The following is a 19,773-nucleotide window of genomic DNA, read 5'->3' as shown; positions in this document are numbered from 1 at the left end:
TGTCTGGATCAGCTGCTTACTGTTCAAACCCACAGCTATCAGGGAACTAAGTTCAAACTGTATTTTGTTGGTGGAAAATAAAACAGTTGTCGCATCCAGCTCCTTTAGGAATTGGGCAAAGAAAGTGGCTGCAATTATTTTCTGTCCGACAGAGTTGATAGCAAGAATGAGTTCCAATGTGCCAACATCTCCCATTGGCTGTTGTCTCACACTTACCCTGGCATCGGCGTTCTGTGTTGCCTCCCGGATCTTGGCAGCCCAGTCATTCAGATCTTCCTGACTATCTGCAGCTACGTCCAACATCTGCACAGGGTGGGACATTTGTTGGGAGTGGATGGTGAATACATACTGCTTGCTTCCTTTCCCTTCCTTCTGAATAACTGCCAAGTAAATGCTGAGAATGTTAATATGACACGGGCAATCACAGTCACTTAATAAAGAATCGATCACACTTTTGAAACATAAATGGGGCAGTGACGGCTTCCTTATCAGGCCAGACCTGACAGGAGGAGGAGCTTGAGCCAGAAGTATTTTAAATATATCGGGGCCGAAATTGCCCCTTTCTATAAGAGCCGTCATCCTTTGTAATCTCTCATCCTTTGGCTCAGCACCCAATTTCCTTATCCCCCTGCGATGCAGCTTGGGACAGTTTTCCATGTTAAAGGCACTAGGAAGATGCATGTTGTTGTTTTCACCCTGAATTATAGATCTGTCAGCATATCATTTTACATCAGGTTTGGAGAGGTTAGTAATTAAGGGAAAATTCATACCGACAGCAAAACAGTTCATTGTTCACCTGGGGCATGCCAGATGCGAAATACCTTCTGCATACAGCGAAGAACACAGGGAGCACAAGCTCACCCTTAGAAGCATGTATTTTCGTGGAGCATGAGTAGGAAGTCTTGGGAAAGGGTTGGAATTGTAACACTGAGTTGAAGTTTATCCCCAGACTGATGGAATGAAAATGCCCTCTTCTTGCTGACTGTAAAGATTTGATGCGAGATGAAGGGGCTGGATTTTCGGTTCTGCTCATTTCGGGAAGTAAACGGCAACGGGCGGTAAAGTTTGTGCCCGGGAACAGTTTGCGCCTCAGTCAGCAAAATTCATCAGCTGGGCCCTGAGTGAGGGGCGGAGCGTTAAGAGAGGCGTTACACACCTCCTTTAGGGCGCTAGGCCGGCTGAACAAATGCAAATCCCGAGCTAAACAGGCGGCCTCGGAGCGCTCGAAGAGAGGCCTGGGGGGGAAAAAAAAACCTGAAAAAAAACCCGCCCAAAACATTCCCAATAAATAACTCACGCCACCACAACATAAATCGCAAAAAAAAATCAAATAAAAAACAATCACACTTACCTAAGGTTGACATTACTTACCTCACTGTGGCCACTGCAGCTCGGACCACCAGCTTTCACAGATGGTCCCAGCAGGGCGCTCCATGGAGCGCTACGGATCAGGCGGCAGCTAAAAATCGAGCCGGCTCTTACGGGTGGTAATGCTCTGCGCCCTGTTAAAACCGGCACCGAATGTTCCGGCAGGGTGCTGGAAGCTGGCCACCCGCCAGGAAGTGCTTACCGCCATTGCCGCCTCTCTGGGGTGCTAACAGAGGTGGTAGAAGACCAAAAATCCAGCCCCTTACATTTACATAACAAATTTCATGACGTCAGAACTTCTCTAAACGCTCTCCAACCAATGAAGTACAGTCACTGTTGTAATGTAAGAAATGCTGCAGCTAATTTGCACATAGTAAGCTCTCACAAACAGCAATGAGATAATGACCAAATTATCTTTTTTTTTGTGATTTCGGTTAAGGGATAAATATTGGCCAGGACTCCATTGCTCTTCTTTGAATAGTGCCATGGGATCTTTTATGTCCGCCTGAGAGGGCAGACAGGGCCTCGGTTTAACATCTCGTTTGAAGGATAGAACCTCTCACTCAGTACTGCACAGAAGTACCAACCTAAATTAGGTGCTCAAGTCTCTGGAGTGGGATTTGAACCCACAACATGACTTGGAGGCAAGAGTGTCACCATTGACACACAATGCAAAAAATGCTATACTGCTGCCATAGGAGCTGGTCTTCTGAGGCTGGGGTTTAGACACATTGCTGGGGCAGTGTTGGGGAGCTCTACTGTGCTGTAACTGACCTGGGAGTGCTTGATTATAACATTACTTTGACATGAATGTTTACAGTGCAGAAGAAAGCCACATGGCCCATTAAGTCTGTGTCAGCTCTTTTTTTTGGCAGTGTATCAATAAATATATTTATAGTAAACTACTTTGTGCATTACTGTAGTGTAGTCTTGGACCCTTTTGAAATATTTTATGTGATTTTATTAAACAGACAAAGGTTAAATCTTTGGGTGTATAGACATTTCTGTTGCTCATGTTGACACACACAAAATTCAACACGAAGTAAGAATATTGGGTTCAATTTTCCCTAAAGCTGTTTTTTGGCATATTTGAAGAGTTGCGCCCATTTTTTGGGGGCCCAAGTACGGCAAAAAAAAAATCTTCCAAGTTTCCCCGTTTGATTTCTTCATTTTGGCACCGCCTAGCCTGTCATTTAGTTTTGGGGGTGGAGCCTTGGTCCGCGCCAAAAAGATCGGGTTGCCACAATAACCAGGGACACAATGCAGGCTGAGGCTGAAAAGTGACTCCTACAGACAGCTCACAGCAACCAAGCACAAGCACATTACAGCAACTTACCAAACACAAGCACATTACAGCAACTTGCCAACAACAAGCACATTAAACATTGCAGCAACTTACCTCCATTAATTATTAAAGTCCCCTCCCCCCACCCCCATGCCGGTCCCGGTCCCCACACCTATCCCTGGCCGAATGGCCTCCTCTCTCCCTGTCCCCGCACATATCCCTGGCCGAATGGCCTCCCGTTGCCGGTCCCCGCACCTATCCCTGGCCGAATGGCCTCCCGATGCCAGTCCCCACACCTATCCCTAGCCAAATGGCCTCCCATTCCGGGTCCCCGCACCTATCCCTGGCCGAATCAACTCTTCCCTCCTGGTCCCTGCACCTAACCCTGGCCGAACGGTCTCCTCCCTCCCGGTCCCCACACCTAACTATACCCGAAAGGCTTCCCCCCCTCTCTCCCGCGCTCTCTTACCTCTCTCCGGGTATCTGCTGCGTTGATGTACTTACCTGGACTGATTTTATTAACTCACCAGAAGGTTTTTCTACAGAGGCCACAAACGTCGGCCTAAGAAGAACTGGAGTAACTCTGAGCTGGCCAAACTTGCCTAACTGGCCAGAATTGGCTCGGGTGGCAGGTTACATCCCCCTTGACTCAAAAAAAGACTAACCTAAAAAAATCGTAACTATCTGAGTTATGCTGGTGCACATTGATTGGGGAAACTTGTATTTTTTAAACTTAGGCCAAAAAAAGCGGCGCGCGGCAAAAAAACGGCGCAAATCAGTGGGGAAAATTGAGCCCATTGTAAGGGATTATGAAATCATTGCACCACTGCTCACCGACATGACATGTTGGAACATCAATAAATCCTTTGAGGAAACTTCCCAGTGGGCTGTTTTCTACAGACTGCAGGAACAGAAAAAGAAAACATAAATTATAACAGCACATCTCTAACTATATTAGTTATATATAAATGTTTATGTGATGCATTCATCATACTTAAGTATTATACTGTCACAATATGCAAATTTCTGACTCTTGTTTAAAAAGAGGAGGGTTATTTATTTCCAGTCTACAAAGAGATTACTGAAAATTGGGTGTGGGAGAACTCCAACAAAAGAAGCCATTAGAGTTAGTGAGTGACCAGCTCCCAGAGTCCCAGCAATGCAAATCTCAAATCTTTTGGTGGATTGCTTGAACTATGTTTAACTCTCTGAGACTAAGAGCCCAGCTTGTGATGAAATGGCTGGACTCCACTCAACTCCTATTCCACTGCAGTAGGACTGAGAGCGTGCATGCAACCTATGGAGGACGGGGTGTATCCACAACCCTGCAAATTTTTCCTTTTCAAGTATATATCTAATTCCCTTTTGAAAATTGCTATTGAATCTGCCTCCACCACCCTTTCTCGCCGCATTCCAGATCACAACAAAAAAATTGCTCATCAACCCTTTGATTCTTTTGCCAAATACCTTAAATTTGTGTCCTCTGGTAACTGACCCTCCTGCCTCTCTATCTACGACATCAAAATCCCTCATAATTTTGAAGACTTCTTTTAAATCTCCCCTTAACCTTCTCTGCTTTAAGGAAAACAATCTCAGCTTCTCCAGTCTCACCACATAACTGAAGACCCTCATCCCCAATAACATGCCAATAAATCTCCTTTTCACCCTCGAGATGATCTTGACATCTATCCTAAAATGTGGTTCCTCGAATAGGGCTCGATACTTCAACTGAGGCCTGACCAGTGATTTATAAAGGTTTACCATAATTTCCTTACTTTTATACTCTATGCCTCCATTTATAAAGTCACATTTTTCTGCCTCCTCCACGTCTTGTGGATTTTTAAATTCCAAAGTTAAATGTTCAATACTCAATACTTATGAGGGCTACAGGCCCACGATAAACATTCACAAATCGCTATCCACTGGTTTCATAGAAACATAGAAAATAGGTGCAGGAGTAGGCCATTCGGCCCTTCGAGCCTGCACCACCATTCTATATGATCACGGCTGATCATGCATTTCTAGTACCCCATTCCTGCTTTCTCTCCATACCCCTTGATCCCTTTAGCTGTAAGGACCACATCTGACTCCCCTTTGAATATATCTAATGAACTGGCCTCAACAACATTCTGTGGTAGAGAATTCCACAGGTTCACAATTCTCTGAGTGAAGAAGTTTCTCCTCATTTCGGTCCTAAATGGCTTACCCCTTATCCTTAGACGGTGACTGGACCCTGGTTCTGGACTTCCCCAACATCGGGAACATTCTTCCTGCATCTAACCTGTCCAATCTCGTCAGAATTGTATATGTTTCTATGAGATCCCCTCTTATTCTTCTAAATTCCAATGAATATAAGCCTAGTCGATCCAATCTTTCTTCATATGTCAATTCTGCCATCCCGGGAATCAGTCTGGTGAAACTTCGCTGCACTCCCTCAATAGCAAGAACGTCCTTCCTCAAATTAAGAGACCAAAACTGTACACAATATTCAAGGTGTGGCCTCACCAAGGCCCTGTACAACTACAGTAAGACCTCCCTGCTCCTATACTCAAATCCTCTCGCTATGAAGACCAACATGCCATTTGCCTTCTTCACCGCCTGCTGTACCTGCATGCCAACTTTCAAAGACTGATGTACCATGACACCCAGATCTCGTTGCACCTCCCCTATTCCTAATCTGTCACCATTCAGATAATATTCTGCCTTCCTATTTTTGCCACCAAAGTGGATAACCTCACATTTATCTACATAATACTGCATCTGCCATGCATTTGCCCATTTTCCTAACCTGTCCAAGTCACCCTGCAGTCTCTTAGTATCCTCCTCACAGTTCACACTGCCACCCAGCTTAGTGTCATCTGCAAACTTGGAGATATTACATTCAATTCCTTCGTCTAAGTCATTAATGTATATTGCAAATAGCTGGGGTCCTAGCACTGAACCTTGCGGTACCCCACTAATCACTGCCTGCCATTCTGAAAAGGACCCGTTTATTCCTACTCTTTGCTTCCTGTCTGCCAACTAGTTCTCTATCCACGTAAATACATTACCCCCAATACCATGTGCTTTAATTTTGCACACTAATCTCTTGTGTGGGACCTTGTCAAATGCTTTTTGAAAGTTCAAATACACCATATCCATGGGTTTCCCTTGTCCACTCTACTAGTTACATCCTCAAAAAATTCTAGAAGATTTGTCAAGCATGATTCCCCTTTCATAAATCCATGCTGACTTGGACCGATCCTGTCACTGCTTTCCAAATGCACTGCTATTATATCTTTAATAATTGATTCCAACATTTTCCCCACTATCGATGTCAGGCTAACAATTCCCTGTTTTCTCTCTCCCTCCTTTTTTAAAATGTGGGGTTACATTAGCTACCCTCCAATCCATAGGATTTGATCCAGAGACTATAGAATGTTAGAAAATGACCACCAATGCATCCACTATTTCTCGGGCCACTTTCTTAAGTACTCTGGGATGCAGGTCCTGGGGATTTATCGGCCTTCAATCCCATCAATTTCCCTAACACAATTTCTTGACTAATAGGGATTTCCTTCAGTTCCTCCTTCTCGCTAGATCCTCGGTCCCCTAGTATTTCCGAAAGGTTATTTGTGTCTTTCAGCCACACTGTACTAACAGATGCAAAACACTTGCTTACCGCTTTGTCCTGTTCAGGCACCAGTGTGTTGGTTATCTCCTCCACATAGTTTGCCGGAAACCACAGTTGTTTTTTGCCTCCATAATCTCCCCGCCACCTGATTGGAGTGGGAGGGAAAAACATTCAGGATGAGGAAAGAAATACCAGCAGAATGCAGGAAATAAGCCAGCTACCATAACACACAAAAAAATAATGTTTTATTTCCACTTTTTCTGGTACTTTCTATTTTAATTTATTATTTTCTCTTCTTGATCTTTGTTTTGCTCCTCCCCACCACCGTCACACCATACAGCGACACTGCAAACGGCCCCTTCCACCCCACCAGTCACACCGTACAGCAGGACTGCGATCGGCTAGTTCCTTTCAGACACCCCTCTGAAATATTGACCCACCAGAATGAATGTATTGTTATTAATTTTATTTGGAAACACAACTACATCGCTGAAGAGATATTTTGAGTTATTGTCAGGACCACAGCGAACATTTGTATAGACACACACACACATACATACACACACAAGTGTGGACACATACATATACACACACATATGCACATGCACATATGCATGAGAATGCATACACACCAAAAATGTTCTTTTATTCGTTCCAGAGATGTGGACGTCGCAGGCAAGGCCAGCATTTGTTGCCTATCCCTAATTGCCCTTGAGAAGGTGGTGTTGAGCCACCTTCTTGAATGGCTGCAGTCCATGTGGTGAAGGTATTTCCACAGTGCTGTTAGGGAGGGAGTGCTAGGATTTTGACCCAGCGACGATGAAGGAATGGCGGTATATTTTCAAGTCAGGATAGTGTGTAACTTGGAGGGGATCTTGCAGGTGATGGTGTTCCCATACGCCTGCTGCACTTGTCCTTTTAGGTGGTAGAGGTCGTGGGTTTGGGAGGTGCTGCCGAAGAAGCCTTGGCGAGTTGCTGCAGTGCATCTTGTAGATGGACAGATCTTGTACAGCCACAGTATGCCAGTGTTGGAGGGTGTGAATAATTAGGTTGTTGTATGGAATGCCAATCAAGCTGGCTGTTTTGTTCTGGATGTCAAGCTTTTTGAGTGTTGTTGGAGCTGCACTCATCCAGGCAAGTGGCGAATATTCCATCACACTTCTTACTTGTGTCTTGTAGATGGTGGAAAAGCTTTGTGGAGAGTCAGGAGAGGATGTACTCATCACAAAATATCCAGCCTCTGATTTATTATGTGGCTGATCCAGTTTCTGGTCAATTGTGAACCCCAGGATGTTGATGGTAGGGAATTTGGTAATGATAATGCCATTGAAAGCCATGGGGAGGTGGTTAGACTCTTACTTGTTGGAGATTGTCATTGCCTGGCACTTGTGCAGCGTGAATGTTATTTGCCACTTATCAGCCCAAGCCTGAATGTCATCCAGATCTTGCTGTATGGGGGCATGGACTGCTTCATTATATGAGGAATTGCGAATGGAACTGAACACTGTTCAGTCATCAGTGAACATCCCCACTTCTGACCTTATAATGGAGGGAAGATCATTGATGAAACAGCTGAAGATGTTTGGGCCTAGGACACTGCCTTGAGGAACTGCTGTAGCGATGTCCTGGGGCTGAGATGATTGCCTTCCGATAACCACAACCATCTTCCTTTGTGCTAGATATGACTCCAGCCAGTGGAGAGTTTCCCTCCTGATTCCCACTGACCTCAATTTTAATTGGCCAGATTGAATTTGTCCTGCATTTTGTGGACAGGACATATCTGGACAATTTTTCACATTGTCGGGTAGATGTCAGTGTTGTATCTGTACTGGAAAAGCTTGGCTAGAAGCACGGCTAGTTCTGAAGCACAAGAGCACAAGTCTTCTGCACGACAGCTGGGATGTTGTCAGGTCCCATAGCCTTTGCTGTAACAAATTGGCTGAAGACTGGCTTCTGTGATGGTAGGTACCACAGGAGGAGGCCGATATGGATCATCCACTTGGCACTTCTGGCTAAAGATGTTTGCAAACGCTTCAGTCTTGTCTTTTGCACTCACATGCTGGGCTCATGCTGAGAATGAGGATATTCATGGAGCCTCCTCCTCCTATTAGTTGTCTAATTGTTCTGCACCATTCACAACTGGATGTGGCAAGACTGCAGAGCTTTGATCTGATCTGTTAGCTCTGTCTATCGCATGCTGCTTCCTGTTTAGCATGTATGTAGTCCTGTGTTGGAATTTCCCCAGGCTGGCACCTCAATTTTAGGAATGCCTGGTGCTGCTCCTAGCATGCTCTTCTACACTCCTCATTGAACCAGGGTTGCTCCCTTGGTTTCATGTTAATAGTAGAATGAGGGATATGCCGGGCCATGAGGTTACAGATTGTTGTGGATTACAATTCTTATGCTACTTATGGCCCACAGCGCCTCATGGGTGTGCAGTTTTGAGCTGCTAGATCTGTTCTGAAACAATCCCATTTAGCACAGTGGTAGTGCCATACAACACGATAGAGTGTGTCCTCAGAGTGAAGACGGGACTTCGTCTGCAAAAGGACTGTGCGGTGATCACTGCTACCAATGCTGTCATGGACAGATGCATCTGCAACAGGTAGATTGGTGAGGACGAGGTCAAGTAGGTTTTTCCCTCGTGTTGGTTCTCTCACCACCTGCCGCAGACCCAGTCTGGCAGCTATGTCCTTCAGGACTCGGCCAGCTCGCTCAGTAGTGGTGCAACAGAGCCACTCTTGGTGATGGACATTGAAGTCCCCCACCCAGAGTACATTCCGTGCCCTTGCTACTGTCAGTGCTTCTTCCAAGTGGTATTCAACATGGAGGAGTACTGATTCATCAGCTGAGGGAGGGTGGCAGGGGGTAATCAGCAGGGGGTTTGCTTGCCAATGCTTGACCTGAAGCCATGAAACTTCATGGGGTCTGCAGTCATTGTTAAGGACTCCCAGTGCCACTCCCTCCCAACTGTATACTACTGTGCCGCCACCTCTGTACCAAATGCACATGTGCACAGGCACAGAGCAGGGAGCAGGCATTAAGCGAAAGTTTAAGACTACACTGTAAGAAAAGAATGAGATGGGAAGGAGGACATTAGTCCCCTGGCCTTTTAACTTCAGAAGCTGGGTTCAATTCCATCTCAGACTGATGAGTAGAAAGTTTCCTCTCTCTACTATCTGTAAAGGTGCCTAATTGAACTTTCTATATAGTTTCTATAAAGTTCCAATTGATCATGGGACCAAAGTAAACAAGTGCCTATAATTAGCACCGGAATGGTAGACTCACACAGTAAGCTCACAGGTTGGCTGGTTTGAGAAACATTACACTGGGAGGATGCTTCCGAGGTTGGAGCTGAGGCACAGTGTTGGGTGGAGTAGAGGGAACTTTATTCCTGACTTGTGAATCCTGCTAATCTCCCTTGTCTTGATATGTTCAAAACAAAAATCACCACTACCTATTTATCAGTTCAATTGGAAACGGGCCCAGGAAGGCATCAGAAAAGCCGGTTTTCAGGGCACAATGCGCATGCACTGAAAACCGACCTTTCCAATCTGTCAAGCTGGAGCTTGACAGATCCAATGCATATCGGGAGCGAGGACATTTACATGAGCAAGATTGGGTATTTACCCATATCTTGCCCAGCAAATGTCCTCAAAATTCTTGCGCCTGATAAAAGCAGGCGCATAGCCAACTTTTATAGGCGTAAGAGTTTAAAAACATACAAAAATATAATTAAACTAAAGTTAATTTTTTAAAACCCTGCCCACCACGTTACATTTATTTTTAACCATAATTTAAAAAACTTTTTAAAAACTTGGAACTTTTTTTTTCTCTAAGATTTTATTAACTTTCATTTTAATTATGTGAGGTGTGTTTTTTATTTTTTATTATGGTGTTTAGTGTGTTTGTTTTTTTTCTCATTAATAACAATGAGAACTCGTAGATACGGAGTCCTCATTGCTATTAATGGGAAAGCTGGGGAATACTGTACCTGATTGGCTGAGCAGTCACACGTGACTGCACCTTCTGCGTGGGAACCAGGAGGACGGGAACGCGCTTTGCAGCGCGGGAAGAGAAGGCCTCCCCAACGAAATCCCACGCTCCTCCCGGACCACCAGGTACTTTCGTAGAAATGTTTCAGGTCGGAGGTAATTGCCTGCGGGAAGCTTCCGACCGCAATTTCAGCCCCGATAGTCCATCCTGGAACCATAAATATCAAATCTATAGGAGGTGACCAGTACAAGCCAATAATGTGGGCTGTGAGATTAGATGAATATTCAGGTGTTTTTCTTTGAAGGAAATAGTCCAGACTTTTCTTCAGGAGATTAAACAAATGGGATAGGAACCATGCAATTAGAACACATGCAACATAAGTGAATAGTATTGTCCCATGTTTTCTCATGTTTTGACAGTGATGTCTAACCTTGAATTTCTAGTAATTCCCATTTACCTCTCGATCTGGGTAAAAGCTGGCATTAGTGCACATACCAAATATACACCATACTTACTTTCTGACAGTATACTCACAGCTCTTGGCCTCTCGTACTCCCACTTTCTCACACAAACACCTAACTATTAGCTTCTTGTATTCCCAACTATCAGTTATACTCTGAGCTCTCCGCCTCTCACACTGCCAGCTATCAGCTTCTCATACTCCCAGCTCTCAGCCTTTTGCTTCTAGCTCTCAGCCGCCAATTTTCCAGGTCTCAGTCAAACTTCCAGCTCTCACTCTCTCACACTGGCGCCTCTCAGTCTTTCGTGCTTCCAATTCTCAGTCTCTCACAATGGCAGCACTTAGACTCTTCCCCTCCCAGCTCCCAGCCCCTCTTTTCCTAGCTCCCAATCTCTCACTCTCACAACCTGTCTATTCCCCTTGATTCTTACATAGAATTACATAGGATATATGACACAGAAACAGGCCATTCAGCCCAACCAGTTCATGCCAGCATTAATGCTCGGTTAGACCGGTTAGCCTAACATCTGTCATTGGGAAAATGCTGGAGTCCATTATTAAGGAAGCAGTAGCAGGACATTTGGAAAAGCATGATTCAATGAAGCAGAGTCAGCATGGTTTTATGAAAGGGAAATCATGTTTGACAAATTTGCTGGAGTTCTTTGAGGATGTAATGAGCAGGGTGGATAAGGGAGAACCAGTAGATGTGGTGCCTTTGGATTTCCAGAAAGCATTTGAAATGGTGCCACATAAAAGGTTACTGCACAAGATAAAAGTTCACGGGGTTGGGGTTAATATATTAGCATGGGTAGTGGATTGGCTAACTAACAGAAAACAGAGGGTCAGGATAAACGGGACATATTCCGGTTGGCAAACAGTAACTAGTGGGGTGCTGCAGGAATCGGTGCTGGGGCCTCAACTATTTACAATCTATATTAATGACTTGGATGAAGGGACCGTGTGTAATGTAACCAAGATACAAAAATGGGTGGGAAAGCAAATTGTGAGGAGGACACAAAAAATCTGCACAGGCTAAGTGAGTGGGCAAAAATTTGGCAGATGAAGTACAACGTGGGAAAATGTGAGGTGATCCACTTTGGCAGAAAAAGTAGAAAAGCAAATCATAATTTAAATGGACAACAATTTTAAAGTGCTGTAGTACAGAGGGTCCTTGTGCATGAAACACAAAAAGTTAGTATGCAGGTTCAGCAAAGTAATCAGGAAGGCAAATGGAATGTTGGCCTTTATTGCAAGGGGGTTAGAATATAAAAGCAGAGAAGTCCTGCTACAACTGTACAGGGTATTGGTGAGGCCACACCTAGAGTACTACGTACAGTTTTGGTCATATTTAAGGAAGGATCTTCTTCTTCAGGCAGTCCCTTGAATCAAGGATGACTTGCTTCCAAGCCAAAAAGGGATGAGTTCGATGAGTTCACAGGTGTTTCAATGAAGAACTTAATATTTCAGGTCCCGAACTGCATATTGAAGGGTGGAAGATGCCTGTGCATGGATTTTTTTTAACGTGTGGTGGCCGTGGTACACCAACCGCCACACGGGCTTGGCAGAGCTTGGTCTTGGCCCAGTGGCAAGGATTAACCAAGATGACTGGAGACCAGCTCTGCTGCACAGACCTAGTGCACACACATATCACAGTGTCGTGGCCAGTACTGCCCCTGGGCCCTTGCCTCTTCTGGGTCCCGAATTCACGCCCCTCTTGGGCCCCGATTACGTTGCTCTGCAATCTCCCGCCGCTCCTGCACCCAACCTCGCCACTCCTGCTTTACCTGCCCACACTCCAATCAGTGACCTGGACTTGGTGATGTACAATCCAGTCGCCTTTTCACTGCCATCGCCCTCCTGCACCAGCTCACGCTGTACCCTGTAGTGGTATGCTTCTTTTAAGGCCCCGATCTGCCGCAGATTTTCCCTCGCCGGTTGAGGCCGCCATGCTGCTCCCAGGCAGGATATACTTGCATTGGAAGCAGTTCAGAAAAGGTTCACTAGGTTGATTCTGGAAATGAGGGGCTTGACCTATGAAGATAGGTTGAGTAGGTTGGGCCTGTACTCATTGGAGTTCAGAAGGATGAGAGGTGATCTTATGGAAACATATAAGATAATGAAGGGGCTCGACAAGTTGGATGCAGAGAGGATATTTCCACTCATAGGGGAAACTAAAACTAGGGGACATAGTCTCAGAATAAGGGGCTGCCCATTTAAAACTGAGATAAGGAGTAAATTCTTCTGTCAGAGGGTTGTAAATCTGTGTAATTCTCTGCCCCAGAGAGCTGTGGAGGCTGGATCATTGAATATATTTAAGGTGGAGATAGACAGATTTTCGAGCTATAAGGGAATAAAGGGTTATGGGGAGTGGACAGGGAAATAGAGCTGAGTCCATGATCAGATCAGCCATGATCTTATTAAATGGCAGAGCAGGCTCGCGGGGTCAAATTGCCTATTCCTGCTCCTATTTCTTATGTCCTTATGTTCTTATGCTCCACTCTCACTTTCTCCCTTCTTTAACTCTATCAGCATAAGCCTCTATTCCTTTCTCCCTCATATGCCTGTCCAGCCTCCCCTTAAATGCAGCTATATTATTCGCTTCAACCACTCCCTGTGGTAGCGAGTTCCACATTCCCACCACTCTTTGGGTAAAGAAGTTTCTTCTGAATTCACCTTTGTTTACTCTGAAAGTTTTGCTTGTCCTCTTTCCCATTTCTCAATTTCCGTTCTTCACACTCTTCCATCTTTTCTTGCCTATTTTGCAAATGTTTTACATTTCTCCCTCATTTTTTTTATAATTCCAGTTAACATCACAACCTAGGCATAAATTTCGATTTGGAACAGCAAATCTGCTCCTGCAGCAAACTCACCATCCACCGTCCTGCTTGTCGACGTTGTGGATCAGGGCCTGTTTACAGAAGGATAGCTCATCCTCTCTCTGGGCTTTGTAATCATACAGCGCTTTAACTGTGCACTGGAAGAGAGCAGAGATAGAGTCCCACTGAAATGGGCTATTACTTTACACTCATTTAGGAACGAGAGTCGAGCAGTTTTGGATTTTCTCCTCATTTTTATTTTGATCTTGAAGGTTGTGCTAGGGCTTCGGACTCCTGTGTAGTGGGAAGCTAGATTACTTCTATCACTACTACCCACTTTGGCCAGTGGCAGGGGCCCAGTGAGGACACCCACTCCGCTAAAGGCAGATGCCGTGGCCTGCACCCAGGTGATGTGCAAGGAATCCAACTCAGACTGGAGTGAGGCTAGGTGCGTGCCTGGATAATACAGGAGGTAGAGTAAGAGTCTTACTTGCTCTTCTCCAACAAAGTGTCTTGGTCAGCCATAGAAGAGCATCACCAACAGCACCATTTGCATTTTGCACCCTGGTACCCTGTTCTCTGAGTGAAACTACCAATTTAATACCTAGTTTTGCCCACGCCCACAAGGAACTGAATTAAGATGGTGCAAATTTACTTCACATCAGAGCCTCACAACCAATATAGGAGACTTTCATCCTGTCAGCCTGGCTGGATCCACGCACAGACTCTAGAGGTGAAAGGACAGTGTGCTAACCTCCTGTACCAACCAGCCCCATGGACCAAGATGCTCACAACTTACCCTTGCTGTTGGCATCTTATTGGCTTCAACATAAAAATGAGGAGTCCGCACTTCATACAGGGCTCCATAGTCCAGTTCCTGGAAGGAAAGTAATCAATAATCAGTGAGGAACACAGCTGGCGAGTGAATCTCTACAGCAGGAAGAGCAGCAGATGAATGTTGAGCTGGACAATCTTACTCATTTTTGTTTAATAATTTAATTTTTTTTGACCACTTTGATCTTTTCTAAGTCTTGCCCATTATTGAAGAGGCAGCCCGAGTAGTTGCTCCCAGGCCGGTGCCCAAGCTCAGTTATAATCAAGTGTAGGCCTGATGCCTGCTGCTGAATTGCCCACCAATTCCTTCTTCCTCAAAGGAGGCAACCTCCACTAGGTGCAAATAAAATAAATAAATATCTTGCATTTATATAGCATCTTCCCGAACACAGGGCGTCCCAAAACACTTCACGGCAAATGAAGTCCTTTTGAAGTGTTATCACTGTTGTAATGTAGGAAATGTGGCAGCCAATTTGCGCACAACGAGCTCCCACAAACAGCAATGTGATAAAGACCAGATAATCTGTTTTAGTGATGTTGGTTGAAGGATAAATATTGGCCACGTCACTCCACGATCTCTCGCCGCTCCTGTGCCTCAACCTCGGCGTGAGGCATGAGTTCAGGGCTCAGAAGAGACGTGGGCCCAGGGGCAGCACGGGCCAGCCCATACTGCGATATGTGTGCGCACTAGATGCGTGCAGCAGAGCTGGTCTCCATTTATCTTGGTTAATTATTGCCACTGGACCAAGACCTAGCTCTGTCAAGCCCGTTTAGTGGCTGGTGTGTAACGGCCACCACACGTTAAAAAAATCCACGCACAGACATCTTCCACCCTATTAGGTCCTTCATTGAAACATCTGTGAACTCATCCCTTTTTGGCATGGAAGCAAGTCATCCTCGATACGAGGGACCGCCTATGATGAAATATTGGCCAGGACAGTGAGGAGAACTCTGCTGCTCTTCCTCGAAATAGTGCCATGGGATCTTTTACATCCACCTGAAAGGGCAGATAGGGCGTTAGTCTCATCTGAAAGATGCCACTTCTGACAATGCAGCACTCCCTTGGCACTGGGATGTCAGCCTAGATTATGGAATCAAGTCTCTGGAGTCAGACTTGGACTCACAACCTTCTGACTCAGAGGCAAGAGTGCTACCAGTGAACCAAGACTGACACTTAAAAAGTTACAAACACGCCATGATGTAAATCATATCAATGTGTCCAAAATTATATCCTGAAGAAAATTAGTGAACTAGTTATATTTTTACAACAACCCAGCCACCCGACAAATTACCTGATTTAGTGAATTCAAATTCATAAATTGTCATGATGGGTTTATGAAATCACGTGCTCTGGGTTGCTAGTCTAGTATTATAGGCCCCAAGTTTTGACATGATTTGCTCCTGATTTTTAGGAGCAACTGGTGTAGAACGGAGTATCTTAGAAATCGGAATTCTCGCCATTTAGTTTGCTCCAGTTCTAGTCAGTTAGAACAGTTTCACTTTGGAACAGAATTTTTTTTTCAAAAGGGGGTGTGTCCGGCCACTTACGCCCGTTTTCAAAGTTTCGGCAGTGAAAACTTACTCCAAACTAACTTAGAATGGAGTAAGTGAAGATTTTTGTACGCTCGAAAAAACCTTGTCTACACTTTAGAAAATCAGGCGTAGGTTACAAATCAGACGTAGGGAATGGGGGGGGGCGTTTAAAGGGAAGTTTACAAACATTAAACACTTCAGTTTTACAAATAAAGAGCCATCATCAATAATAAATGATAAAAACATCAATAAATCAACCAATAAATCAATCAAAAAAAATTAATAAGAAATATATATTTTTTTAAATCAATAAATAAAACATTTTCTACTTACCGACTGCAGCACCGGGAGCCCTCCAACAGCGTGCTGGGATGCCCCCCCACTCCCCTCCAGTGTGTCTCTGTCAGTGTCTCTATCTCTCTGTCTGTCTGTCTGTGTGTGTCTCTTATTCTCTGTCTGTCAGTGTCTGTGTTTCTGACAGCAAGGGGAGGGGGAGGAGGGGGGTAGAGAGAGAGAGGGGGGAGCAGAGGGAGGGAAGGGGGAGGGATGGGGAGAGGGGGGGAGAAGGGGGAGGATGGGGGAAAGGAGATGGGGGGAGAAAGGAGATGGGGGGGGAGAAAGGAGATGGGGGGGAGAAAGGAGATGGGGGGATAGGAGATGGGGGGGAAAGGAGATGGGGGGAAAAGGAGATTGGGGGGAGGGAAAAGGAGATGGGGGGAGGGAAAGGAGATGGGGGTAGGGAAAGGAGATGGGGGGGAAAGGAGATGGTGGGGGGGGAAAGGAGATGGGGGAGGGAGGCTGAACGGGCCCGAGACTTGGGCAGGGCCCGTCCCCAGCACCAGATTTACAGGTAGGTGGTGTTGGGTCAGGTCGGGGGGAGCGCGGGTCGGGGGGGTGGTGGGAGGGAGGTCGGTTCGGTTTGGGTCGGGGGGAGGGAGGGAGAGGGAGGTCAGGAGATGGGGGGGGGGAAGCTGGAGTCGGGTCGGTGTCGGTGTCGGGTCCGGTCTAGAGGCGGGGCCGGGGGCGGGGGGGGAAGGGGGGAGCGGGAGTCTGGTCGGGTCCAGTCCGGGGAGTCGGGTCGGTGTCGGGTCCGGACGGAGGCGGGGGGCGGGAAGCGAGAGTCGGGTCGGTGTTGGGGTCGGGGGCGGGTCCGGTCCGGGGGCGGGGGGGAGGGGGGTGGGGAAGCGGGAGTCGGGTTGGGTCCAGTCCAGGGGGTCGGGTCGGGTCGGGGGGCTGGGGGTGGGGGGGGGGGAGCAGGAGTCGGGTCGGTGTCGGGGTCGGTATCAGGTCCGGTCCAGGGGCGGGGGAGGGGGGGGAAGCGGGAGTCGGGTCGGGGTCGGGTCCGGTCCGGAGGCGGGGGGCGGGAAGCGGGAGTCGATTCGGGAGGAAGCAGGAGCTGGCTGTGGGAGGAGCCTTATTCACGCAGCCCCAGTGAGGCCATTCGGCCAGGGTTAGGGGCTGCATGCTTCGGGCCCCTCCCACACAATTTTGGGCGCCTGGAGCTACTGCACATGCGCGCCCACTGTAGCGCACATGTGCAGAGGTCCCGGCACTGTTTTCAGCGCAGGGACCTGGCTCCGCCCCCCACAGCTCGTGCTGCGCCGCGCTGAGCTGCAAACGACCTGCAGGGAGCTGGAGAATCTGGACGTTTTTTTTAGGCGCACTTTATGGCGCGAAAAACGGGCGTCCAGGTCGGGACTGCGCCGTTCTCGGCACGGCTCGAAACTTGGGCTCAATACAACTAGGCTACTCTACACTGCTGACTTTGAGTAAGCTACTATGATGACTCACTCATTGATTTTTGCTGCCTCCGATTTGGGGCTTCTCCTTCTCCAGCTGAATGTCCAGACCGAGAACTCTGCTATGCACAATAGCTGTGTGTGTATGTGTGTGTGTATGTATATGTATGTGTGTATGTACGTGTGTGTGTTACAATCATGGTGCAACTTCCAATGAAAGGATCACAGTTCTGCACAAAAAGTCCCTGAGACACAAAAACAACTTCTGAGCAGATCTGACCAGTAGCAAAGATCTTGCCTCCACTTCACTTGTCCTTCTTGTGATCTATCTATCCCTGCTGTTGAGAATTGAGAAAGAAAAAAACTCCAAAAATGAAAAGTGAAGGAATAAAATCCCCACTCTTCCCACTTACAGTCGTGCCCATCCTCTCCAAAGTTTCCTCATTGATTGGGTACCGCAGTTTCATTTTACGATACAGGGGGTCCTTTTCGTAATAATTCACCAGGTCTACCAGGCTCTCAAATTCCGCTGAGCTGCCGAGCATGAAGAGGCGTCCTTCCTGCTGGATCCGGCAGTGTTTAATTTTCCCCTCCGCCCTGCAAATCATGGACAAGATGGGTTTCGTACATAAGAACATAAGAAATAGGAACAGGAGTAGGCCATACGGCCCCTCGGGCTTGCTCCGCCATTCAATAAGATCATGGCTGATCTGATCATGAACTCAGCTCCAATTCCCCGCCCGCTCCCTATAACCCCTTATCCTCTTATCATTTAAGAAACTGTCTATTTCTGTCTTAAATTTATTCAATGTCCCAGCTTCCACAGCTCTCTGAGGCAGTGAATTCTACAGATTTACAACCCTCTGAGAGAAGAAATTCCTCCTCATCTCTGTTTTAAATGGGTGGCCCCTTATTCTAAGATCATGCCCTCTAGTTCTAATCTTCCCCATCAGTGGAAACATCCTCTCTGCACCCACCTTGTCAAGCCCCCTCATAATCTTATACATTCAATAACCTTTCCTCATAAGTCAACCCCCTCATCCGCGGAATCAACCGAGTGAACCTTTTCTGAACTGCCTCCAAAGCAAGTGTATCCTTTCTTAAATATGGAAACCAAAACTGCACACAGTATTCCAGGTGTGGCCTCACCAGTACATTATCAAGCTGCTTTTATACTGCATTCCCTTTGCAATAAAGGCCAAGATACCATTGGCCTTCTTGATTACTTGCTGTACCTGCATACTATCCTTTTGTGTTTCATGCATAAGCACCCCCAGGTCCCGCTGTACTGTCGCACTTTGCAATCTTTCTCCATTTAAATAATAACTTGCTCTTTGATTTTTTTCTGACAAAGTGCATGACCTCACATTTTCCAACATTATACTCCATCTGCCAAATTTTTGCCCACTCACTTAGCCTGTCTATGTCCTTTTGCAGATTTTTTGTGTCCTCCTCACACATTGCTTTTCCTCCCATCTTTGTATTGTCAGCAAACTTGGCTACGTTACACTCAGTCCCTTCTTCCAAGTCGTTAATCTTATGTCCTTATACTCTACTGCAAATCAACACTAGGCATATACTGGAGCCAAGGTCACTTTGTGACCTGTACCTTTATTCACAGGACCAAGGAGTGCTGGCCCTGTGTGGGACCTCCCTTTATATACCTGCATGACCAGGTGAGGAGTGTCTCCCACAAGTTCACCCCCTGTGGTCAAGGTGTGCATTTCTTAGGTGTATATAGTGTACAGTGTTGTTACATGACATACATAACATCACCTCCCTCCCAACGTCTTTGGGTCAAAGATTGAGTCTTTCAGACGGTCGACGCTCTCTCGTGGAGCGCCGCAGTTGGGGCTCTGGTTGTTGAGCCTTGGCATGCATCTTTGTCACCTATGGTGATTCCGGCTTGTCCAGGCTGGCCGCAGGGACTGTGCATGCTGCTGAAGGTTCTTGTTGCTCGTTCACTGGCGGTGGTTGGGCAGCATGTCATGATTTTCCTCAGGTTCTTCAGTGTCCATGCTGAACCTTTTTTTTACTTGTTCCAGATGTTTGCGGCATATCTGTCCATTGTTAAGTCTGACCACTATGACCTTATTCCCCTCTTTACCAATTACAGTATCCTCAAGCCA

General features: G+C 46.4%; 1 protein-coding gene across 4 annotated transcripts in view; it reads right to left on the bottom strand.

The window, feature by feature from the left end:
* The window catches only part of LOC139277169 (1-phosphatidylinositol 4,5-bisphosphate phosphodiesterase gamma-1-like), a 273,993-nt gene that overhangs the window by 30,968 nt on the left and 223,252 nt on the right, over positions 1-19,773 (bottom strand). For all 4 annotated transcript variants that reach the window (XM_070895279.1, XM_070895298.1, XM_070895271.1 and 1 more), the window contains exons 19-24: positions 18,058-18,241; positions 14,338-14,415; positions 13,593-13,696; positions 6,315-6,411; positions 3,488-3,554; positions 217-380 (exon numbers count right to left, since the gene is read on the bottom strand). In XM_070895279.1, the coding sequence (XP_070751380.1) occupies positions 217-380; positions 3,488-3,554; positions 6,315-6,411; positions 13,593-13,696; positions 14,338-14,415; positions 18,058-18,241 (694 nt within the window). The remainder of the gene's footprint in view (positions 1-216; positions 381-3,487; positions 3,555-6,314; positions 6,412-13,592; positions 13,697-14,337; positions 14,416-18,057; positions 18,242-19,773) is intronic.

This window comes from Pristiophorus japonicus, chromosome 1 (genome assembly GCF_044704955.1).
Source record: "Pristiophorus japonicus isolate sPriJap1 chromosome 1, sPriJap1.hap1, whole genome shotgun sequence".
NCBI lineage: Eukaryota > Metazoa > Chordata > Chondrichthyes > Pristiophoridae > Pristiophorus > Pristiophorus japonicus.
This window is presented reverse-complemented; position numbering and strand designations above follow the sequence as displayed.